The sequence below is a fragment of the Molothrus aeneus genome, chromosome 3 (genome assembly GCF_037042795.1).
Source record: "Molothrus aeneus isolate 106 chromosome 3, BPBGC_Maene_1.0, whole genome shotgun sequence".
NCBI lineage: Eukaryota > Metazoa > Chordata > Aves > Passeriformes > Icteridae > Molothrus > Molothrus aeneus.
Window position 1 is genome coordinate 38,051,617 of NC_089648.1, and position 25,895 is coordinate 38,077,511.

The 25,895-nt window shown below is 39.7% G+C and overlaps 1 protein-coding gene across 2 annotated transcripts in view; it reads right to left on the reverse strand.

Annotated features, from left to right (window-relative positions):
- The window catches only part of RPS6KA2 (ribosomal protein S6 kinase A2), a 282,009-nt gene that overhangs the window by 50,893 nt on the left and 205,221 nt on the right, over window positions 1–25,895 (reverse strand). For both annotated transcript variants that reach the window (XM_066546696.1, XM_066546697.1), the window contains 7 exons: window positions 23,938–24,018; window positions 23,068–23,147; window positions 19,984–20,090; window positions 12,191–12,228; window positions 11,326–11,468; window positions 4,707–4,777; window positions 3,792–3,880 (listed from right to left, as the gene is read on the reverse strand). In XM_066546696.1, coding sequence (XP_066402793.1) covers window positions 3,792–3,880; window positions 4,707–4,777; window positions 11,326–11,468; window positions 12,191–12,228; window positions 19,984–20,090; window positions 23,068–23,147; window positions 23,938–24,018 — 609 coding nt within the window. The remainder of the gene's footprint in view (window positions 1–3,791; window positions 3,881–4,706; window positions 4,778–11,325; window positions 11,469–12,190; window positions 12,229–19,983; window positions 20,091–23,067; window positions 23,148–23,937; window positions 24,019–25,895) is intronic.

Consider the following 25,895-nt stretch of genomic DNA (forward strand, 5'->3'; position numbering starts at 1 on the left):
TTGATTACTTGGATATTCAAATCAATCAGAAAGAGTTTCTAGCTTTTCAGTTTCAGATAATAAAATTTAAGTGTCTCTACAGCTTCAGAATCTTTTTAGTGAGCTAGAATTTTTGAGGTATTTTTCTAAGGGTTATGAGAAAGCCTTACAGTCACTCTGACAAAGGTGAAAGCTGTTTTCTGTTTGAACTCATCATTTAAAAAAGTTAAAGCCTGAAGTTTTCTATGTGCCAAAGCAGACTATATCTTACCTGAGAACATGGGATTAAGAAAATAGTAATGATTTCCTTGGCTTTTACTCTGAGCCTATGGGCCTATGCTTTTATTTTAAACTTTCTTGGCCGAGCTTCTCAATTATAAGGACCCTGAACACTTTCATACTGCTCAGCAGCACAGGGAGTTGTTAGATAATATGTTTTTTATATAAAATAAATTTTTAATTTCTATTTCTTAAATAATCATGTTAAGTAATAAATAATTTATTTACCTACCTGAGAGATCCAGGCCTTAGAGCAAGTCTCTTACCTAGTTCCTGGAAATGTAACTTACACTTTCATCCTAAAGTTTTACTTCTGAGTACTTACTCCATATTTGTCTGGGTATTCAGTTAGTTTAAGAATTTAAAATTATGCTTATCCATAATCTGAAATTTGTTAGAGCAATACTACTAAAGCAGTGCTATGCAGACTATTTGTACAGCAAGTAGGCTCAGAAAAGAACAAAAAGTGTCCAAAACCAGGGATACCAAAGGAAGATGTTCCATTCCTTAAAAATTTGTCACAAATATTAATATGGGCATCAGACTTAAAAAGAGAAGCAGGTAAATCAGATTACTAAGTTTCTTTTCAGTCTTGTCTAACTCGCTTCAACCCTAATATTTCTTCCATTAATAATTCAAAGCTTCAAAACACAATTTCAAAGCAAAATTTCAGAATACATCATGGATCTTTACTTCTGTTTGTTAAGATACCAAAATCAAATGGCAAAAAAACCCATATTTTATCTTGCAAATGTTTAAAATTGAATTTTGGAACTAAATGCACTTTCCATATTTGCAAATTTATGAAACAATGTCTGAAATCAAGTGTTTGTTCCAGAATATGGTTCATTTATTTTAGCATGCTTCATTAATTTTCCTAAGATTTTTCAAATTGCGATGTCTAGGTCTACTTTTCTTTAAATGTTATTATTCCTTTCCCAGAAAAAACTAAAATCCACAAGGCTGAAGCAGTCCTTTTATCTACTGACTTCTGTTCAGTATCTAGGCCAACTATTCAAGCTTTTCTTCTTTTGTTATCAACAGGTTCCTTTCCATCTTCCTTTGTGCTGATTCTCAATCAGTTAAAAGAGAGAATGCCTTCAGGAGCTTTCCACTGTTATCCTTGAAATAGTAAGATCTATTTTTTTGTTACCCTTTAAGATTTTATTTCCTTGGACATTTGTATTATACTTTCTTTCTTTCTTTCTTTCTTTCTTTCTTTCTTTCTTTCTTTCTTTCTTTCTTTCTTTCTTTCTTTCTTTCTTTCTTTCTTTCTTTCTTTCTTTCTTTCTTTCTTTCTTTCTCTCTTTCTCTCTTTCTCTCTTTCTCTCTTTCTCTCTTTCTCTCTTTCTCTTTCTCTCACTCTTTCTTTCTCTCTCTCTTTCTCTCTTTCTCTCTCTCTTTCTTTTCTTTCTTTTTCTTTCTTTTCTTTCTTTTTCTTTCTCTCTCTCTCTCTCTCTCTCTTTCTCTCCTTCTCTCTCTCTCTCTCTTTCCTCCAAGCCTTCCCAGTATTTCAATACACCTCAGGTTTTAAAAACCTGACCCCTAGCAACTCCCCATTATTAACATATAAGAGCTAGAATTGTTTTGCCTAAAACTAATTTTTAGTGAGCAGCTTTATAAGGACTGGTATCCAGAAACTCCCACTGACTCCACTGGAGCTCCATTTGGATGGATAGCAACTGGTAAGAAGCCACAAAATGTGCAGAGCAGCATAAAACCAAGAGATGGTGTGACCATGTTCACAGGGGTTCTTGGACAAGGGAAGAGACGAGAATGTTGACTCCATGTTCAGAAGGCTTGATTTATTATTTTATTTTATATATATATATATATATATATATATATATGTATGTTACATTAAAACTATGCTAAAAAGAAAAATAGAAAGAAAGGTTTCCTCAGCAGGCTAGCTAAGAGTAGAATAGAATAGAATGATAACAAAGGCAGCTCTCTCGCACTCTGTCCGAGATAGCTCGGCCTTGATTGGCCATTAATTATAAACATCCAAGATGGGCCAATCACAGATGGACCTGTTGCATTCCACAGCAGCAGATTACCGTTGTTTACATCTTGTTGCTGAAATTTCTCAGCAGGAAAAATCCTAATGAAGGGATTTTAATGAAAGATGTCTGCGACAAGATGAAGACAGGGAGGAAACACCAGAAAGAAACAGAGGTAGGGAGTGGGAGAAAAGTTCATATTTAGTGCAGCACCTAATTTTTTGAAGAGAGATTAAACCTAGAAATCCCAATACTCTATTTTTTTCCAGTGTAAAACAAATTTCTTGAGAGCAATTGAGCCCTGCTGAGAAAATGTGTTTTTCTACTCTTGTGTTGGCAGCACATCAGAATACAAGCTACCATTTCAATCAAGAGGTAAAACAAATGGGAAGGCATTCCCTCTTGGGCCACATGGGATCCCCCCTGGCAGGAGACGGGCCACAGTGACAAGCTGCAGGACTGGCTCCCCACTGCCACCAGCCCTGGGCTTGAGTGGGCTGTCCCCACATGCCTATGGGGAACAATGACAAAACCCGCAGTGGCAGTCATGCCATAGGCATTGTTCATGACCTCATCAAATGCAATTAATTTATTAATAAAACCCATAAACAAAGGTACAGATGACATAAGATATATATACAATATATATGTTTCATTTATCACAATCTAAACAGGATTATTAACAAAGGGTGAAGAAACATTGATGCCTTAAGATTTTAGCTTTTATATCTTTCAAATCCCATACTGCATTAGTGCACAGGTCCAAGGACACAGCACAGCCTCAGGCCCCAAAAAGTATAAACAAAAGTGAATTGTGGGGAGTGAGCTGGGGGAATATGGCCTCATTACATGAAGCTGTAATTGGAGAATTAACCCCTGATATGCAAATAGACCAAACTTATACTGTCTGAAAAAACTCATGACCATTGTCCATCTTGGGTGTAGCCTCTGCGCGGCTTTTGCACTGCCCAAGGTGTATCTATTAAAGACCTTTAATAAATACCCACTTTATTCTCTTAACTCTGTCTAGCCTCTGTTCATGGTAGCCACTTCAAGGCATCAACATCAGTAAAAATGAGATGATCTGGGTAATAAAGAATAAAGTCTACTGCAAGACTTCCCCTAGCTAACAGAGCAAAACAGGATTGAAATGCATTTGGGAATGGGAGAGATGAAACCTGAGATTTGTAACTAAATTATACAGGTTTCAAACCACACTTGTTTCTCAGTTCCCCATATTATCATACACAGCAGGTATCTTAAATCATTCATAAAAGCTGGCAGTTCACTCACCCTCTTTACTAAAAAAGTGAAACACAAGTTAATATCATGTTTTGGATTTTAAGGCTTTGCCTGTACTCCTTACAAATTTCTCTAGTGATGCTGAAGGCTCTCTTGCACTGGGGAAGGAATGCCAAAATGCCACCTAATGAAGAAGATAACCACTGGAAAAGATGAGCTGAGAGGTACAACTCACTCCCTGACAAGGCAGAGAGCACATAAGGAATGTGCTGATCAAACCACACGTACCTAATCTGTTGGAGGGGTTCCGTTTGAAGAGGGCTCGCAGCAGGCTCTGGGCTTCTATGCTCAAAAACTGTGGCATTCCCAGCTTGGCCCTGAAAGAACACAACACTTGAAACGAAAATATATTTTTCAAGCTTTTTTTCCATCCCACTGTGGTGGAAACAGCTGAACTGTAGCAATCAGGATGGGCAGTCACGTGAAATCTGTGACCAAAGGCGACCTGAGCATAGTGCAGAATGAGAAGCTGATCTTATTGTGCTGATCTTAAGGAAGGTTTTACCACTGACATCACTAGAGGTAGAGCAGCTCTAATGAATCTCATTTAACTTTTGCAACCTAAATAGGTAGTTTTCCTACCAATTTTTTTCACTTTTTTAGTTTGCTAGAATAAATTAGGGAATCAAGAGGAATTTAAACAATCAAACTTAATGAAAAAAATGTATACTCAACTGCATGCTGTTTAAAGAGAACAAAACTTTTGTCTTGGCCATTCACCACTACATTAAAAAATGCAATAGTGAGCAAAGCTGAGCTTCAGATACTTTTGTCTGCAATTAGCATTAAATGACTGGGACATTGCAAAGGAAAAGATTTGAAACTTGGCAACAACAAAATATAAGATGTCCTGCAGAAATCTGACTTTCCCACATTTCATGGATACTGAGATTGTCACAAATTGTTAGATAAATTTGTTTTGTAGGCCCTCTCAGTAATTCACTTCCTATTGTTTATTCTGAAGGCAATTTTAAACACAGGCATCAGCTTTGCATGTCTTACTAAATTCACACCTTGCAAGGCTTTGGAAAGTTCATTACACCCATAATTATTCTCTACTCATCAAATACTTGGGCCCTATGGAGTCTCCAGAGGGTAGAGTTAACTCACAGTTAGAAGAATGAAAGCAGTTTTGATACTCACTTGAGAATGAGTGCCATTGTCTCCTTTCTGTCTTTTCCCTGGAAGGGTAATGATCCCGTCAGCATCTCAAACTGTGGAGTAGCAACAAAATGGTAAATCAAATGTGCATGGGGATGGTCTGCATAGCTGACCACATCCATCTTCTATTTCCAACACAACTGAAAACTAGAGGAAAAGAAATGATCCAACAACCTGTGCACACAAAAAAATGGCACAGCAAGTCTGGATGACTCTTCCATTCCAGAGATGTGTTACAAACTGTTTACACAGATTGTTGTTGTTGTTGTCAAGTTTTGGTATGTTTGGGAAGAAGTATCACATATGGTACTTCCTCCACCACCTGTTGTTTTATGATCAATGCTGGCAATGAGGTATTTGTTCGGAAGGACCCTTATCCTGCATGGATATGGCTCTTCTTAGGTGTTTGGCATAGTCTACCATGCAAAGAAAATGGACTCGATATGCCACTCCCCACCTTTTCATGCTGAGTCAAACCACCTCTCTGATTGTGTATTTGCAACACTTAGAGATGCCTCTCTGATATTTTGCAGGAGAAACAAGACTAAACCCCACATTCTCAAGGCTTTTGAGTGTGACTTTTCTCTCCTGCTTTGGTTCCTCTGGCTGTACTCAGTGATGAATCTCAAAAGTATCACATATAACTGAACCCAAATCTCAAAGCAAAACTCAACAGTCATCATCAATTATTTGCCTAAGTCAAGTGTTGAAACATCAATCAGTTATGGTTCCTTGGAGACAGATTAGCACTTTCAGTAAATTTGACAGGAATTTCACATCTGTAAGAAGTGAAAAAAAAGAATGAACCCCAGCTGAAGAAGCTTGCCTAACTTGGATTCAACACCAGGTCTTTCACACAGCTCTCACCATGGTGTTTCATGGAGTGGCAGCTGCTTGCTCTGACTAAGGGAGGCTGAAGGCTGTGCATCACCAAACATAAAGACACCAAGAACATAATTCAGCTTGGACACAAAGGAAAATTGTGCCCATTGAGGGTAAGGTGAACTGTTACTTGTTTGTGTCTGTCACTCAGGCTTTGGACCTCTTCTGCTATAGTAAGCTAATTAATTAGTGTAATTAATTAATCTAATAATTAATACTCATTGCTATAAGTAAACACCTGCTAAGGCAGGAAAGATTCTTCAAGCTTTACATACTTTTTGTACCTTATCTCACAAGAAACCACAGGGCTCCCAGAAAGCACATTTGTGCTAAGAAAGATTCTTTCATTACCAAAACTTGTGTCAGACTGCCCCATAGCCTGACCCTTCCTCTTGCCCAGATTAAATACAGCTATACCAGAAGAAAAATATAGAAAAAAGAAGAAAACTAATGGTGAACCTGCTATGCTAATTTTGGGAGAAGGGCAGAGGAGATGTTTAGAAGCCAGATAACTAACTGAATATAGTTAATTGAAGGATTAATTTTCATTAGTAACAAATTACCTCAAGGCACTAAAATGCATAGTAGAAACATAAATAAAACCACTTTAAACAAATTTATATGGCTGCCAAATATAAACAAGATTTAGAAAAACAAATGCATTAACTTCTGCTTGGCTTAGGAGAGGCAAGAAAAGACCTTCCTGGTAGACCTGGAAGAAAGCAGCTCATTTTCTACAAAGAAACATAATGGGGGAGAATTTTTAAACCTGCCTAGATGACACTGGAGCTTAAATACCATTTTCAAAGTAATTCTGTCCTATTACAGCCTAGTCCTGATAAAATGGGACTGGGAATGAAGGGCAGAGAACATTGCTTCCCAGGGCAGCAGCAGAAATGGTACAGATTGTACAAAACCCTCCTCATGATTCCTAGAGCGATGATGCTCACCTAAGTACCTCATGTTCACTTACACTTGCTCACATCACTGTGTTACTATAATAAATCTAATTTAGTGGCACCAACAATGGCTGCTATGTCTCATTTATGCTGGCATAAATGGGCTTGACACTGCTGGTGCAAATGATACAGATACAAGCAACAGCTTGGTCTGTGACTATGTGGGAAATGACTGTAGTTCCCACCCACCCCAATATCCCAGGAATACCTGCAAATGCACCATGTCTGCAAGGGATGGAAACAAGAAGGAAGGAATCTGGAAGAAACGTAAGTTGCAGGAGGGAGCAGGGGAAATGACAGCTATGGAGGCTGCAGGAAGCATTCACTGTGCTGCTGTAATGGCCAGCACTTTGTTGCCACATCTCCAGTTGTGCAGGCCTCATGCTGAGATTAATTCAGGTTCAGAAGAAATGCAGTTAACATCAATATTTAAAGTGAAAGGCAACCATGTAAATTAGGTGTACCAGAGCTTTTTGCTTTAATGAACTTAGCTAAGCAGCATCTGGAAGAAAGCATTAGTTTCTCAATTGAAGTCCCGACTAAATCTGTTGAAGGTTCAAAATGAAAGAACAAGACTGAAAAAAGATTGAAATTGTTCATTTCCTCAGTTAAAACTATCATTTCACTGCACAGTGACCTGTCTTCCTCCTGATTTTTCCAAAAAGTCAAAAATCTTGCTAAACCTGGAAATGAAAACAGAAGTGAGACCATGCTGCTCACACTCATGCACACAAATACAGAGGGGGTCACAGAAGGTTGACAAGAAGCTGAGACTGGGGATGAATGAACTCTGCAGTATTTTTGTCCATTAAAGCAGTCCCTATAGTTTTGCTGGGGGGGCTCAATTTTCATTTTCCCTACTTCCCAATCTGTGGAAACCATCTGTTTGCTCCTTCCTTCCCACCAATTCACTTCCCAGGTGTTTTCAGAGAGCCATCTTCTGTTAGACTTCTGAAGGCTGCACCTCCCTCCAACCTTGACTTCCTTTCTGTACCAAAGCATGTGCAAGAAAGGCGAATATTCTTTTTTCCAGTTCAGATGCCTATTTAGAGAACTACAGAAATAGGCTTAATGGACCTCTGAAGTCACATAATCCCTGCTGAGATCTCAATATACTGTGCAGTGCTCCCTTTCTCTAGTTTTCAGGGTAGTCTCCAATTTCGGTAGGCAAAGCATGAGCACCTCCCAGAAGATATACAAGTGGGAAGACCTTGGAAAAGAATGCCACATTTCCTAGGGAAATTCAGGATTCAAGAAGTGACCCAGGAAGGTTATTGGAGAAGATAATGAGTGAGAAAAAAATCCTCAGCCTGAGTAACAACCACAGGAATCTTCCTAATGGATGGAAGGAGAGCAGGTTGTGCAAACTACTTCAGCCCAAGTCTTCTGAAGTATGGTGAGCACAAGATAAAACTCAGAGTTACAAAGAAACTTGAAACCATTCCATTTTGGAAAACAGAGCGAGACACTCTCATCAGAATGGTCAGGTTGTCCTCTCAACACTTCCAGTCATTTGCCAGGTATCTGAGAACTGCTCAAGCACTCAGTTTAATACCTGCAAAATGCATTGAATATTTTTCATTATCTCTGTATGTGAAACATAATGAATTAGTGCTCACAAAGGGCTGAACCCCTTAACATAGCAACGAGCTTAAACATTCAAAATAATGTTCATGAAGACCATCTCTTGCACTGGGAATAAAAAAAACTGTAATAATGGGATTTTGTAAAAGAAGATTGATACTTTGATGTCTTGCATTGATTTGTCCAATGTCATAGTATAGTTACTACAAAAGTAGTACAGAGCTGAGTATTTTGGATACCAAAGGGACATTTTCTTTTCTTGTGAAGACTTAATTACTTGCTAACACGTATGAATACATTTTTTCTGGTTTGGGACTGCTACCAAGTCATCACAGCCATTTCTCTAATTATATTCCCCTCTCTGCTCACATGACTCTCAAAGGTGTAGAGCGGTTTTTTCCTGAAGCGAAAGAGATACAACTTTCCTAAGGTCTGTGACCTTGTAAATCAGCTGGTAGGATGAACTACAAAAGTACTGCTTTGTGAGCCCTTCTAAGAGGTTTTAACATGTTAGATCACGCAGACCAGTTTATCTGGGCTTCAGAGATGGCAGTGTGGGCATCAAGACTTGCAGTGGAGCTGAAAAGGTATTAGTTACACATCCAGCTTTTTAACAATGTAGGCCAAACCCTGGTACATGAAGATCTCTTGATGCAAAGCTTTTGCAGAGTATATCCTATCCAAAACCTCCAGTGCAGTGAGCAAGATACAGAAAGGCAGAAAAGAAAAACTGTCTGGTTATGATAAAACACATAAATTCACCAGCAGAAATTACAGAAGTGTTTCAGCAGTCATCACCTCATACTTAATGAGAAGCAGGGACTGTCCTTGGGAATGCTGGAAGGGGCAAATTTTAAGATTTGTGTAACTACACCTGCTGACATACAGTGAGCTACCATAAAACAACTCAAATAAACTGAGCAGCAAACAAACAGAGCAGGTAACAGATTCAGTTGTGTGGCCTGTGTGAAAGACCTAGCTGGCAGTAAATGAAGTTTTACTGTTATTGACGGTAAAAATCCTGGTGAATAGTAATTCACAAAATAATTAATAACACAATTAATAAATAAGACCAGAACTTAGTCATTTTCAGACAAGTTTGTTTTGGTATTACTAATCACAACATGCCACATTTAAGGAGTGTGCAAGGATCATTCAGTTTGATTCTAGTCTGTGCCCTGGTCAATGGGAGTTGGCAAGAGAAGCAGCAATCCCTCTTCACAGAACAGAACAGAAAAGAGAGTATTTGCTGGCTCTGGTGATGAGGAAGATACAGGCCATGCTATAACTATAGGCATAATATGTTCCCTTTTTTGATAAGAATTTTAGACATGAAAATTACACTATCACATACACTTCTTTTGAATCTATGCATATTTCATCAACTGGTGTATTTTCTTCATCTATTTTAAATTATTCTGCAAAATGCTTAGGAAGAAATGCTAATAAATAATTTGAATACAATTTAATTATCTTCAGTTTTTCAGACTGACCAAAAAAAAGCTCCCATAATAGAACATACGTGTGACAGAACAAGGAAAACAAGGAGAAAACAGCAGAAGGAAAGACAGAATCAGAAAATCCTCCCAGCTGTTCAGTGTGTGGAAATAAACTTTTTTTGGTCCCAACCAGATAAATGTTGAAAAGGAAAAAAGGTTGAACTGATTGACATATTTTTCTCTAAGATGTCTGGTAACAGTTAAAGGCTTGAAACATTACCTTGGAGTTAAAAGGGTTTTACTTTCTTTAATTCATCTCCTTTTATAGGGATTCTAATCTGCTGAATCCTTAGGGGAGAGTTGAAAAGAGGAATGGAAAGGAAAAAAGAAAAAAAGAAAGCCTAGCAAAACCCAGGGAGGAACAGTCCTGTTTATTAAGAGTTTATTAGCTGGTGAAAGAAGAACAATCTATATACCATATGCACCATCTTTTAATGGGAGACAAAGAGTGAGAAGACTCAGCTATTCACCAAAAATAAATATATAATAAAAAAGTTAAAGGGTAGGGATAGATTTATTCTGTGAGACATACCCTATTGATTTTTGTGAATAAATGTACATGGTTTAAGAGTGCTAAGTATCCCCAAATGGATTTGTGGCCACAGGAGATAAGGATATTCCACTCCTTTTGTAATTCAGGCAATAAATTACAATATTTATGTAGATTAACTGCTGCCAACCTGCTAGATCAGTGATGTACGCCTTCCCCAACCCAAATTTTCACATTTCTTCCTATGCTTCCTCTGGTGGCATCAGTAGTCCACTTCAGGTAAACAAAATTTAAACATATTCTCTGGATTTTGGTATGTAGTGCAATATATAGCTACCAAAACAAGCCTCCAAACCACAGAAAATGGTGCAGTATTGGAAGAGCACATTGCTATGCTAATTTCTGACTCTGCCCTGGTTCTGCTGTGACAAACATGGTGAGGTGCCCTGTGAGCCACAGCTGGCTGGGGATGGCCATGCCCGGAGCACAGGGTGGATCTGCAGCCTGCACACCTCAGGAGAGAGCAGCACCAGCTCTGTTATCCAAACATAGCTCTGTGAGAGGAGCAGGTGCCTGGTGTCTGGGCACAAGGGACAGCACTATGTTTGATAAAACAATGCTTCCAAAACAGGGTTCATACAGCTTTGAAAAAAATCACAGTGTCACAAACCAACTTCTTGATCTTTTCATCTGCCTCTGCAACAATAGCACACAGACTGAAGAGGCTGGAGGGGTGCAGGGTGAGGGAGGCAGGTTAACATATGAACACGTCATTTTAAAAGGCTGGCTTGAGGAGAGTGCAATACTGTTGCCCTGATTTTTTAAGATTTTCTAAGCCTTCTGATGTTTATATTCTTGTAATGAACTTTCTCATACACTTTATGTAAATAACTTATTTTGCATTCTTTTATAGAAGAGAATGGTGGTTTGTCCACTGTCACTGGAGAGGTGGCAGTTTCACCCTATAATCCACTGTCACTTTTTGGAAATGTATAAATGCTGGAGTCAGAAAAATAAAGGTCCCTTGTTACCTTGGGAAGAGCAGCGAGTCCGCGTCATGTCGTTTCGCGTCCTACAGTGATACAAAACCTCTCTGAAAAACCTCCCTGACACTGCAATTTTTATCAGAGGGATCTGATGCCTCCCCCAGCCACCCCTGAAGCAGATGAGCAGAGTTTGTGCCTTACCATGAGCACGCCGAAGGACCACCAGTCGGCACTCTGCGTGTGCCCGCGCCGGTTCACCACCTCGGGGGCCATGTACTCAATCGTCCCGCAGAACGAGTACGCTCTCTTGTCGTGGTCAATGGCTTCTTTGCTCAGACCAAAATCTACACAAATTGAAGCAGAGCAGGGTTTGTCAGCTCTATAAAAGTTATTATTTATGCTTTTGCTGTCTTAAATTGTTTGAATAAAACGCACCAACCAGTTGGGGAAGTGGCCTCCTGTCCCTGTGCAGAAAGAGGCCACAGACACGAGGGTGCTGGAGCCCTCCCTAGGCGGAGTGCCTGGCACTTGTTAATACAACCTAAGAACAGGAATCTCATTTTCCCTGTGCAGAATGAGGTTCTGGCTCAGGGCAGAAGGGAGTTCAAATAAGCAGATATATAGCGCTCAGGTTTGGTGAAGGCAATGCTAGTGAGGATTCCTGTGCAGCTATATTCCAAAGTATTAGGAATAATAATCCCAGATTACACCAGTGAAAAGGTTGGCTAGACAGTGCCTCTAGAGTGGGAAAGGGATGTCTTTCCAGCCATCCTCTGCCTAGATTAAATAGTCATATTGGAAGCATCCTTCCATCCACAGTGGCAAGCAGCAAAACCTGCCTGCTTCACATCAGTGAAGAGCACAATTTTACCAAGAAAATGCTATGCTCTCCATGTGCTGTGCAGCAGGGGGGCTGACAAATTGACAGAGAAGCTCAACACTGAAACTCTTCTGGCTTCTAGTTTTTGTAAGTAATCTCCTTTCAACCAAAGACCAGGATGCATGCAAGGTAGTGCAGGAAAAAAAAATCAGCTTATAGGCATGAAGTTTTCTGTTTCTCACATACCTGTTATCTTAATGTGACCCTCTTCATCAAGAAGAATGCTATAAAGCAAAAAAAGAAACATTCATTCATTAGCCAGGCACAAAGTGCAGTTAAAAAACATGAATTACAGATGTTTAAGTCAGGTAAAGAAACATCGCAAGATTCAAATACTTATGTACACAAAACCTTAGTGGATTCTGTGGCTCCAGAAAGAAAAATGAACCTCAAATATATTTTTAATCTCATGTTGAAGCATGCACAGCCTGAGGCAGTTCCATGAGGAGCCTCCTCTGTCCTCCACAGGATGTTCAAGGCAGGCATGTAAACAGAGCTCAGGAAGAACAGGGTGCTCAAAGACAGCAGCTGCAGGGTTTATGCTTCCAGCAGGAGAAGGAGCTACACATTTCCTGTTCTTGTCATAAGAAAAGGCAATCACACAAATAATCAAGGCTTGGACTCACTCGACCTAAAATTAAGTCCAAAGGTTCATGCTGAAGTAATAAAAGTCATCTTAGAGCACAGTGACTAGTCACAGCCTAACTGCATGGATCTCAGCCTCTGCCTATTTTTTCTGTCCAGAGCACAGATGAAAATTCAGCCTGGAAGCCAAATTCAAGTGTTCTCACATTTGCCACCTGCCAACATATTTTTTTCTCACAAAGGCACTCAAACATTTCTTTAGCTCACAAAAAAACAATGCTAGTTTTTGTGGAAACAAGAAGGAACACTGAATTTAAAAAATAATGATTTTGGTAAATAAAAACTGACATAGGTGGTCTTCTTCTGGTCTTTTCTTTCTGAGTCCTAGTTAAACTCAGTATATTTCTCTTTTTAAACTGATCTACCATGGTACCAGCTATTTTTATATTCCTCTTCTCTCAGAGAATCAATTTGTTATTTATTCAGGAAGAAAATATGATAGAAGTGAACCAAATATAATGGGCTATACTTTTTGTGAAAAGTTGTGTCTGAACTGAAACATAATTGAAAAAAGATGCTCTTCTGTCATTCACATGTTTAGAAAAATCTGTTGTGCAAGTCATCAAAGGCCAGCAACTAAGTCAGTACCACAAGTCAAATAATTAAAGCCTTTTCTTCTCAATAAAAGCATCTTACCTTTATTCTTTCCCCACATTTTCCTTGAACGCATAATTTTCAAGTACTAGTCTATAGCAAGCATGTTTAAATGTACTTTTGTGACTGCAACCCCTAAACTTGTGCTTCAGAAGAGAACAGAATAAAACACCTGCCAGTGTGAAAGTGAGCATGAATGTGTGAACTCCCCAGACCCGGATTTGGAAAAATAGAGGGGGGAATAGAGCTCACAGAAATCACCCAAAATTTTGCCCCATGCCCAGGAAACCCTTGTGAATAACTATGCAATTCAAAGGGAGTTTCCCCAGAAGCACTGATTTTACACTTAATGGGTTTTACATTTCATAATTTCCTATTGAAAATCCACACGGCTTTGGTATGCACACGATGTGTGCTCCCCATACTTTGCCCTGGTTAAAGGGCTCATGCCTTACCCTCATTAAAGGGATAGAGGCAACACAGGCAGAGCTTTCAGACTGATAATACTGCCTGAGGTTGAGTCAGAGACATACAGCAACTCTTTCTCACACTGTTTGCTTGAGCAGCAAAATGAATAGATCCTGGCTTCCAATGGATGCGTATCCCAGAACCTCTAAAATGTGATCTACAGTTCCTTCCTCCATCTCATGTTCCCTAACCACCCTTCTACCATGGCCTTGGCTGCTGGCAGCTTCCTCTGTGGCCTCTGGCAGCACCCTCTGGACATCTGGGTGCCTCCGCATTTGCCATCTGGCAGCACAAATAATGCTACAGCTACTAACCAAAGATTATATTCCACGTAAAAAGAAAACAATATGCTAATAGTGAGGGGAAAAAAGGGCAACTGTTGCCCTGAATTATCACAGAGTGAAATTAAGAAGAATAGAACAAAGTACCTGCTTCTAAGAATGCAAATTGCAACAACAGACAAATAGTTTTCCTGTGACAGTAGAAGCAAACTAATTATCTGATCATACTCTGTACTCTTTTTATCTTTGTCACCTTACAATTCCTTTTTATTCCACAATATCCATAGCAGACATTCTATTGTGACAATCACAATTACTTTAGCTATGATTTTCAGAACAAACTAATCTGAAATAAGTGAATAATGCTATCGCATTATTCTATGGAAGGGGAAAACCAACCAGAAGTTCTTTATATGATTCAGACTTGAGAATAATCTTTCATCTAAATTAATGTTTTGAAATTATAAAAACCATAAAAAGTTGACTACTTTTAAATGCTAAGCTAGGTTACAATCATAGTGAATGATAAACTTCAGCTAGGAGGTTTTTTTAAATTTTATTCTTTCAGTCTAATATCTGAGTGCTTTTACAGGATACTGTCATTGTAAACCTTCTCTTCAAAGCAGTAATAACAGTTATTAGGTGAAAAATATGCCAACACCATAAATAAGTGAACCACACAAAGGCTTGGAACAAAAAAATGTCACAAAATAAGGGTGTCTTAAGAGAGGGGGAGACTGAGGGGAGACCTCATCACAGTCCAGAGGTTTCTCAAAATGGGAAGAGGGGGGACAGACACTGATCTCTTCTCTGTGGTGACCAGTGACAGGACATGAGGGAATGGCCTGAAGTTGTTTCAGGGAAGGTTGAGGTTGGATATCAGGAAAAGGTTCTTCACCCAGAGGATGGTTGGGCACTGGAACAGCTCCCCAGGGAAGTGATCACAGCACCAGCCTGACAGAGTTCAAGGAGTGTTTGGACAATGCCCTCAGACACAGGGTGTGATCCTTGGGATTGTCTTGGGGATATTCCATTATTCTACGATTGAACACTTTAGCATCGGGACCATCCCACAAACATTCGAACTACTTTCACTGAACTTGGTTTAAAAGTATGCCTTGAGAAGATAAAGGCTGGAAATCTCCATGCTAGAGGCTGGGGCAGCTAAATTTGCAGTAGAGGAATGACACAGTCTGAATTACAGGAGAAGTCTCTTAGCAGAGCTGGGACTGCAAACTCCTTATCAACTCTTCTGTTGCAGCTTTAACACAGGGGAAAAAGCTTTTGTTATGGGTTGTTGGCATTGTTTTATATCATGTTGTAAGGCTTGAACAATTCTCTCCTATTTCTCTCTTGCTCTCTTTATTTTTGGTTTTGAGTCATGTCTTCTGGGCTTTACTTTGAGCTCCAACATCCCCAAATCAATGCAATGTTCTGCCAAACCTAATAAAGCTGGAACTCTGGGGTTGGGTTTTTTTTTGTTTGGTTGGCGTTTGGTTTGGTTTTTTTTTTTTTTTTTTTGGTTTTGGATTTTTTTTTTGATGATATAAGTTTCTTTCTAAGTGAGAGCAGTTTTGCAGAAGATTCAACCCACACTTTATGTTAATCAGAAACTGTAGCTAAATTTTCAGGTGGGAGATAAAACCTGAGACTTTATCAAGAGTGTTTTATTTCATTTTGTTATGAAAGTACCAGATGAAGCAGTCAAATACCTACTAAAGACATGAAGATTCTCACAAATTGTGTTTTGTGACATTTCAGGGTTCACATGACCCCCATGCTATCTCACCCTGCTGAATGCAAATTCCTCTGTGCTGTAGCTGTGTTGACACCATGAAGCCAAAAAGGGACAGCTTACATCAGTGGAAGCTTTCCACCATAAGCCTTTGTCTCTTGCTGATTCTCAGGTCTCCCCTCTCTACACAGGACACTTACATTCATAAATCAGTAGTTATGGTTGGCAACACACTGCATTAAAAAGTGGTGTCTGGCTTTTCTAGAGTATAGTGTCTACACTGTCCCTTGCATAAACAACTGAGGGCCTTAAAATGTACATCACTCCTTGTTAACCTAAGCCCCTATTCCAGAACTCAAAGTGCATCTAGGCTCCTGAAAAGAGAAATGGTAAAGATTAATAACAGTCTGTCCATTTTCAGATGGTAGAGTTATTTCTAAGTCACCCATGTCCTTAAACCACAGCATAAGAAATAAAATATGCATCATATACTACCTTATGATAAGTTCCCATTTTTCTATTTTGGTATATTTACCATATAAACCAAGGTATATATACACCATATTTTATAGCTTGATTGTGCAGTTCTTAAGTAAAAACATGCCTCATCATTTAAGGAACTCAGTGGCTTCCAGTGTGACTGAACAATACCTTGTCCCACAAGGGATGCCACTGAAATCACCAAGACAACTCAAGGAGAAGAATTTGTCTGCAACAATTCAAGAGAAGCATCTGCTTGTTCTAAGCAAGACTTTAACCAGAAAGCTCAATTACTTGTCTTTTTGAAGTAAGTACAGCTGACTTGAGGATAACTCCCAGTTGCACTTGAAATTAACTCATAGCTTTGAATTGTTAACATGGATTTTTGCTCAGGGAATCTTAACAAAAAAAAAAATGTGAACCTTAAATTTTAATGCACTGAGGGTGGTTTCACTTCTTCCAAATGGTTTTAACAGAGCTGGTTTGTTCTGTTTGTTTGAGTTTGGTTTTTTTTTAACATAAACAATTCCAATGAGCTTTATTTTAGCATACTTACAGAGCTGACAAGCAGACTCAAATGTATCAGCAGCTATTTTGGGAGCATCCAAAGAACAGCAAAAGCATTGAACAATGAAAGGTCTAATGCAGTGCCTATCTTTAATAAAGGGGAGAAAGGGGAAGAAAGAGGGAGAGAGAGAGAGAAAATTGGGAAATTATGAATTAATTAATTTATCTCTAGTTCTGCGAATCTGACAGAGCAAACCTTGTGCTGTAATCATGCTGGTAATGCCTCTGCTGCAGATGTGTGTGTGATTCTGCACGTTGCACTTCAAAGGAGAGAGGAATCAAGGGAAAACAAAGGGGAGTAATGAGAAGTACTGAACCCCTGTAAAGACTGACTAGTGAAGAAGAGTTCAGCACCTGGATTGTTTAGGGTACAGAAGAGGGTCTAAGGAAAAAGATGTTCTCACAACCCCCTGAGGCTGCTGCTGAGAGCAGAGCAAGCAGGCTGGGGCATCCAGGAGGACAGGCCAAGGAGCATTGGCCTGCAGGGGCAGTGAAGAAATTTCAAACTAGGTATTAAGAGCAGCATTTTAGATGAACAACTGCTGGAGCACTGCCAAGAGGCCTCCTGTGTAGAGCATGGAGTCTTCATCAGCTGCTTTAAGCCTGGGTTATGGTCTTGATCCTGCAAGGGGGCAAGGGGAGGATGAGAACATCCTGAGATGGTCCTAATTTTATCTTATAATCTTATTTAGAAAGATATACTTTCCCAGATGTAACTCAAAAAATTTAGCATTTTTCCCCTGGAGAATAATTGCTTTATTCTGCTGTATCTGTTTCTTTAATGTAAATCTAAAGTTCCAGAGAAATCATAGGCTGTCATGCTCTGCTCTCCTAGGTGTGACTGCACATAGGCTTTGCACTTACAGAGCTATTTTTAGAAGATATGGTTTTCAATCAGAGGCACTGCTTTATCTCCAGGAATGAATTCCTGGGTCATTCCCTTTCCTATACAACAGTAATATTCATGTATGCTAATTTTACACTATGTCAATTGCATCCAAATTAAACTGTATCACAGTTAATCCATTTAACTGAAGATCAAAGGCCATAAACCATAAATACAGCAGTGAGAAAATGCAAGAGTGAGGGCTGCCACCTTAACTTTACACAGTGATCTCTCTGAGTATAGGTCTCCAGTTACGTGAGGATACTTTTTTATTTCCTTCCAAAGAAATCTTGTCTCAGTTGGCAGACTGGAAACACTCAGGGAGGGATTTTAGCAGAGAAGTACAGTGAAGGGGATGGCTGGTCTCAGCTCAGACAAAAATATAGGAAAACTGGATTCCATCTGTACCTTTTCAACATGTTCCTATGTGACAATGACAAATCAGTGACACCTTCCTTCCTTAGATGAGCTCCAATTTCTCGATTCACTGAAGCACTTCAGCTTGGTCTGCAGTGATATAAAGTGCTCTCACCTTGCAACTGGAGGCATAGAGAGATGTTTTTTGAGATGCTAAGTGACACTTCCTGCTGAGAAGTGGAAGAACTCAGAAGAATCCAGGTCTCAGTATCTCAAATACAATGAACAGTTTTGACATACACTTAATTTTACCCTTAGTTTCTAACTTCTTCTAAGGTAAAAAATTACAGCATATACCTAAAAATGTAATGGTATTGTGACATATCTGAATAACCAAGCTCATGTCTGGATATCTTCTAACAGCAGATTCACACATCATGTGTTATCTCAAAAATCAGCCACATCTAAGATCAGAGGGGAAAGCAGTGCACGATCCAAATGAATGATCACTAGAATCAAAGTTTAAACCAGAAACCTACACCTGGAGTTATTCTATTGTGTACATGTTTGTTGATGCTGAATGGATAAAACAGCAATTCAGAATGAAACTGAAGCCCAGGAGCTGCTGGCATCTGATGCCAGAGCCTGTGGCAGCTGGGGTGTCACCACTGCCTACCTGCATTTCATATCAGGAACTAACGGGTACTCTTCTCTCTCCGGTTGTTTAATTGTAGGATGACTTCCCATATTTGCCAAAGACTCTGGTTTCCAGTTTTGGCTGCATAAATGGGCAAGACTGGAAAATTTGGTCAACTACAAAAAGTCCTCTAGCCCAAAAGCCTGAGAGCTCTTGCTATGTACATCTTGTACATATGTTGAATTCACACACTACTACTACTACTACTATTTTTCTAACCAAAACATAAAATTGAATTTAGAATTTAAATCACACAGAACTGCAATGGAGACAAACAGTCTCCTTCCCTTCAACTTCTCACCCAAAAAGTCCACCTTCCATCACTTTTGGTCTCATGTTTTGCCCATGAGAGTGAGAGCAGTAACACTCAATTTAAAGAAAGAGCTGCATATTTTTCAGTTTGATGTCACAGAAGGAAAATGCTGCTGTGCTGTTAGACTTTGAAAATGTAAGCAATTACCAAAAAGACTGCCCTCAGTGGTTATCTTTTATAAATGCTGGTGACCATTACATTAAAAAGGAACTTTGGAATGTTGCAGCCTGATTTATTTGAGTCATCACAGCAGAATCCAGCCAAGCACCAAGCAAATGGCATAGAATAAAAACAGTATCACGTCACTCCCAGTGACAGCACTGAGGGTGTCATTTGCTCTACTGATGTGTTACAAATAAAAAAGAGAAAGGAAAATTAGGACCACATTATGAGTGAAAAATAGCTGCAAATATGAGAACAAATATTTTGGAATATATTTTGCACAGTTAATACAAATGTTTTAGAAGTCCTGATTTTCATGTCTCTCATGAGTTAACAGGCACACAAGTTCTCAGGCATGCTAATTTACTTTAAGCAATGGCTCCAGTAAAACTGAACAGTGCCATGCTATATTCTGTATAAGCTGGAAGTGGAGCTGCTTTGAGAGGTTTCGCTGCATCAGGGGGAAGGCCAGATTAAAGCTGCACACAGAGAATGGTGCCACTGAAGTTAAAGGCACAGGGATCTGAATTCTTTACTGAAATCATTCACAAAACTGAAGGCCAGGCACAGAGAGGTCCCATCATACTGGAGCACAGTCCAAACATTTGGCCTCCTGCTAAGATGGCATGACAGGAAAGCCGCGCTGCTGTAAGTGACGGTCTCGTGTAGAGTCTCACAAACCAGAAGGAAGGCAGAGCCCCTGGCACCTTCTCATTTAGTAGCGTGACAAGGAGCAGAAGCAACCTAAAAGTTCAAGTATTTATGTTTCAGTTCACTTCTCCTTGTTAACTTACTTTTCTGGTTTTAGATCCCTGTAAATAATTCCAAGACCATGGAGGTGGTCTAATGCCAAGGCCAGCTCAGCTAAGTAGAACTTGACATCCTCTTCTGTAAACATCACCTAGAGAGAAGGAAGAGAAGACCACATCTATTTATTGGACAGTGGTAGGCTGGCTTGCCTTAAACAGACACAGGGAAGGAATTGTCTAACCTGGAATGCTGGAAGGAACACTGTATCAGGTTCAATTTTCCATAATTTGTCTGAACTGACATGAACAATTCTTACCAGATTCTCCCTATAAAACAAAACTTGATATGTTGAGCACTTCTATTCCTTAAAATATGCTGCTCTCATTCATCTGTTTGATCTGTTTAGATGACACTATGCCACAATATTAGGAATAAATTATAACTCCTTAAGGCTTTGGAAATGAACAGCAAAATTAAACACATTCAGTGCAGCTCATATTGCTTTCATATCCCTTAACTTGCTACAGTCTTGGCATTTGGTTACCAAATTCCCATGGAATAGCATGGAAAACCTTTTTGGGGAAGTGGAATACTACCAAGTCTCAGCAGAAAACACAGCACGAAGAGAATCAGAGATGGAGTTAAAACCTCATGCCTTGGAGGTCCAAGGAATATCAGTGCAGATGCCCTAAGCAGTGATGTGCTGTCTAACACCCAAGGCCTGATGAGGTGCCAAATGAAGACAGTGTTTTCTGCAGCTGATATGGACACTACTAACACTGAAGGCTGTGTTTCAGGTGAGAAGAAACTTCTGTAATCAAAAAACCAATAAGCTCTGAAAAACTCAGATGGCAGGAAACCCCTTTGGTTCAACTTCCATTATATCTGAGATGTTCTCTTGAGTTAAATTTCAATATGGACAGAGTTAATAATGCAGAAAAAGAAGCTGATATATTGGATACTCAAGTGTGATTATGCATGACAGAAGTAAAATGAGTCAGCTGAATACAAATATACTTGTCATACGTAAATGTAAATTCTACTGTAGAAGTTGTAGAGCTTAATTTTAAAACTAAGTCTCTGCTCTCAAAAAGGGGTAGCCAAAATATCTGAGTGCTTTGAGAAGTTCCAGACAGCTGAAAGAAAAGAGATGATTCAGAGTACAGATGTCTCATAATTTAATGAAGAATTTTACTGCAAAGGCTAGAAACAAAACCACAAGGAAAATAATAAATAAATACACAAGCAAAAGCTCTCAAATTTAATTGTATTAAATGTAAAACTGACATTAATTTTAAAAGTAATTTAAATTATTTATAAGATTTAAAATAAATAATGTAGGCAAGAAATTAAATCAATAGAATCCAGGAAAAATCTAGTCTATACATATACACCTAGTTAAAGTCAGATGTCTCAAAAAGACAGAGCAAGAAATAGGCAAGCTCTGCATGCATGCAATAAATGTATATGGGATCTGACTTGAAGTCCACTGAAATCAATACCTTTCAGTCAAATCTATAACTACAAATTGCAAACAGTTCAAGCTTTCCCAGAACTTCTTCCCTTGCAATACCTTGCCCCTAAACAGCTGCAAGGTATAAGAAGGCAAGGTGAGCTGCAAACACTGAAAAAAGAGATGTTTCTAGTGTCAGCTTAATGAGTCATTAACGATGGTATATAGCACAGGAGTTGCTGAATTGCCCTGGACAAGCTTTGGGGAAAACATGAAGCTTTAAAGAAGTACAAAGTCTGAGCTGTTATCTTCCGCTTTTGAGTTCTCTGGCTGTGCAGAACAGGGACCTGCCCTCTTAGGCAAGAGCCACATTTTCTGTCTTCTTCCATGAAACCAGAGAGGCCCTTGCTGAGACAGCAGCGCTGCCTTGCTAATAAAGCTTGGTCTCATGACAATAGCAGGACATTTGAAATTAAAATTTTTTGAATCTTTTTCCTCATATTAAAAATAACTGCTACCAGGGACTGAATATTTATATAAGGATCATTACTCAGCAGTGCAATTAACTTGTTACCAATGTCTTCTTGCATTAGCAAACAAGCCTTAACAGCAAAAGCTTGGGGTCCCAAGTTGCAGTGCACACAGCATCGTGCAGCATGTCACTGAATCAGGAATCGAGCAGGAGTGGGGGAGAGCTGGGGAACTTTTGACTGAAAAGACTTTTTTCACAGCTCTTTTAGTCCATCAGTAGCTCCCAAAACTCAAGAAGAACTAGAGCTTCCCCTCAAGATAGTATTTGAAATGTTCCTGTCATTAAAGACTGTGTTAAGTGGTTGCCTGCATCCTTGACCCCATACCCTTAGAAGCACCAAGGGCTGGGGACATCATGCTGGGCACAGACAACTGCAGGGCAGCCATCCTGCCTCACTGGAGCCTCCTGCACTCCTGCAGGGACCTTTCTGGGACTGCTGGCTCACAGAGGTTTGGAGATACAGGAAAGAGCTAAATGAACCTAGAAAGACTACCGTGACTGCTCTGTGTGGGCATCAGTGAGACTCGGGTTTGGGACGCTCCCTGCCTGCAGCAGTCCCTCTCCAGGGGCATGGCATGCAGAGGACAGGGGAGGGATGAGAGCCTGGGGAGGGCATGGAAGCAGCAGCTGCACCTGGCAGGCAGGAGGAGGGCAGGTGAGCGCTGTGAGAGTCAATCTCCCATGTCTGGGCTGGTGCGTGGCCCTTAACCTGCTGCCAGCAGCTGCAGGGCTGGCCCTGACCCATGGCCATCTCTTCCCTCTGCTGGCAGTGTGTGTGTTTTTCCAGTGGCTCTGTGCTTATCCCTAGGGCAAAATGTTTTGGGGATTGATTTCTCAGGCTGTTTCTCATCATATCCAAGAGTTATTCTGAAAGCATCGAGTCTGGGGCTATTTTGCTATGGGAATGGCTTAGCAGTGGAGCAGTTTTCTCTGGCAGTGATGACTACATGGTATCTGCTGCATTACCTCTGGCTTAATTCAAATACAATTATTAAGAACCCACTTAACCATGCAAGATGATATAGCTCCATTACATACATAGATGACTATTCCCAAGACCATTTTTCATTCCCCTGAACTCAATTTGAGTTCTGAAAATCCAAGACAGTCTTTAATTTCTGAGTTAAAGATCTATCAGCTTACCTCTTTGGAGAGTCTGGTGAAAAGGTCCCCTCCCCGCAGGAAATCTAATATGAGGTACAACTTCCCCTCTGTTTGAAATGCTGCATTAGAAAAGGATGAAGATGTTGGAAGTTTGAACCAAGATAAAGTCCTCAATGAGTAAGTCCTGCTGCCTAGCAGTGTATTATTCATGCCATTGCTTCACTGTCACTTCAAAACTTTGAGAACCAAAAAACCCCATTCCTGTATAGAACTTAGCAATTGAGCTTTGGCCATGGAAAAAAATAGTGTCAGTTGACAACAGTGCATTACTGATATATTAATTTCTGTGTTAAGGGCCTATGAATTAACAGTGTTTCCCACTCCACAGGGTGTCAGCAGTCACTGAGAGCGAGGCATAGAGAGAAGTTTCCATGTCTGTGTGAGAGAAGAGCCCACATACCAAATGTCCTTAGAACAGCTGTTCCAGTAGTAATGGGGCTGGCATGGCAAGAGGCAACTCCAGCAAGACACCACATTCATGTACACACCTATACAAATTTAGACTGGTACTGATTATTAGAACCTGTTTTTATTTGAATTCTCTTCCAGAACAATACCTGACAGCAGGTGAGAATTTGGCAGATGTAAATTCAGCAGCTACCCCACCAGCACTGCCTATCATGTCAGACTTAATGACAAATTTATTTCAATGGAGGAATGGCTGAAACTTACAAGTACTGGATGCCTCCTTCAGCATAAATGAAGAATTTCACACAGGTAGCCTCTATGACTTTGTTAGCAACAGAGTCATAAGTAGGCAGGGGGCATCTGCACAAAAGTGTAACACATCTAGTCACAATTCCCCAACCAATTTAAGAACAAACATGAATTATATTTTAATATAGTTACCATAATGAAGCTTGACTATGAAAGGATGGTTCACTTCTGCCAAAATATCTCTCTCCATTTTAGATCGTACCCGATCCCGAACTATAAAGAAAGAACAATAAGAACAGTGACATTAAGAGGCAGCACGATCCCTGGATACAGTACTGGAATAAGGTTCTGGCAGTCTGGATTCTGATTGATGGCTTGTATGACCTTAGGCCAATCAGAGCACTTAAGTGTCCTCTATTTCTGACTGTCTGGTCTGTGAAGCAAGTTCTCCAGGAAGAAGAACTGGGTCTTTCCCTATAGAGAGCTGCCCTAACTAAAATGACTACAGTATAGCAAACAACAAGAAGGCAATTACACTTCACAGAAGAGAATGTTAATGTGAAAATGAAAACTACACAAAATTAATTACTTTACTTCATTTAAGATGAAACAGAATGTACCAGTCCCAGAGCAAGTCAGATTAATCTTGCTCAAATTAAGTTATTGTATTTTGCTGATGCTAGCAGCATTTATGACGTATCACTGCATAGCACTTTCTGGAAGTTATATATATATATATATATATATATATACAATATTCAGAGCTTCTAACAAACCAGCACCCAAACAATCAGTAACAAAAATTCCAAATAAAAATAGTAACTAATTATTTTTTTTTGTGTAGAGATAACGTTATTGTGTGATAGCAAAGAGAAAAATACTTTTTGTGGTTGAGATGTATAGAGAGTAAGGGAAATCATAATTTCAGAGGTGAGCTGAGTTCAAGCTAAACAAAACCAATGCTGAAGATTTCATACCAAAGCCATTTAGCAGAATATTCAGACACTGAGGATTCAAGTCCCCATGTTACACAATCTTGATCCTAAAGATGCATTTACATGTTTCAATCACTACTTTATTGAAAAATTGTAAAAATTTTTCAAAAAAATTTTCAAAAAATTCTTTATTGTAAAGAAAATTGACATCTTCTTTGTTCTCTTCACAATGCCAATATGTTTTTCAGATGAAAGGATCTACAAGACATATTATAAAACTATTTTAGGTATCAAAGCCTGAGATCTGTCAGACTCTGTCATTGCAGGCATGTGTTGTGGAGCTGCTCAAAAGCTGAGTACTCTCAGCACCCGAGTAAAGAACATACATAACAAAATCCCTGTCTATTGCTCTACTTCAAAAATTGATGCACAGAAATAGATCCAAACCAGCTGATCTGAAAACCTTAAATAGCACAGGTGACATACTTGGGTTTCTTGCTATTTTGATGCTTTACTTAAGCCAATAGTGATGTAAGCTTTACTAGCTCATTCAAGCAACCTTGTAGATAAATTCAAAACAGTCGGAATTACAATTGCAGAATTGTAATCTCATCCCACAAGCAAAAATCACTCATCCTACACTCACAAAATGCTTAAGCTGTGTGAAGACAGACTGTTTCTTGTGCTGTCCATCAGGGATGATCCCAGGTGGGAATTTGTGTTGGATAGGTGGGCATTGCTGGATGCTCTACATAGTACATTTCCCATTAAGCTTCGTTGGGTAGCCTAAGGAAGTGCCTCCCTGCATTTGCACTGCACAGTTGAGAACAGGCTGTCAGAACAGCAGCACACCCTCCTCCACCCATCATTTTAACCTCTCCACAGGCAGAGGCCCAGCTGTGCAGCCCAGGGCTTTGCCAAAGCCCCATGCCCTGCTTGCTGCTGTGGTGGTTACTGGCTGTGAACCTGTGACCACACAAGGCACCCTTCTCCCCATGTGCACACAAGAGGCACACCAGACTTAAAGAGAAGGTGATGTCACCACAGAAGACATCTCACTCTCCAGTCATGGCCCTGTACCCACTCTGAACCAGAAGCTGCTGCATTATGGGGCTACATTTCCCTTTGCAAACCTGTCTTTCGGGAGCAGAAACGAGGCTTGTGAAGCTGGAGGCTCAGCAGCACCACAGACTGTCCCCACCTGGGCACTGCTGG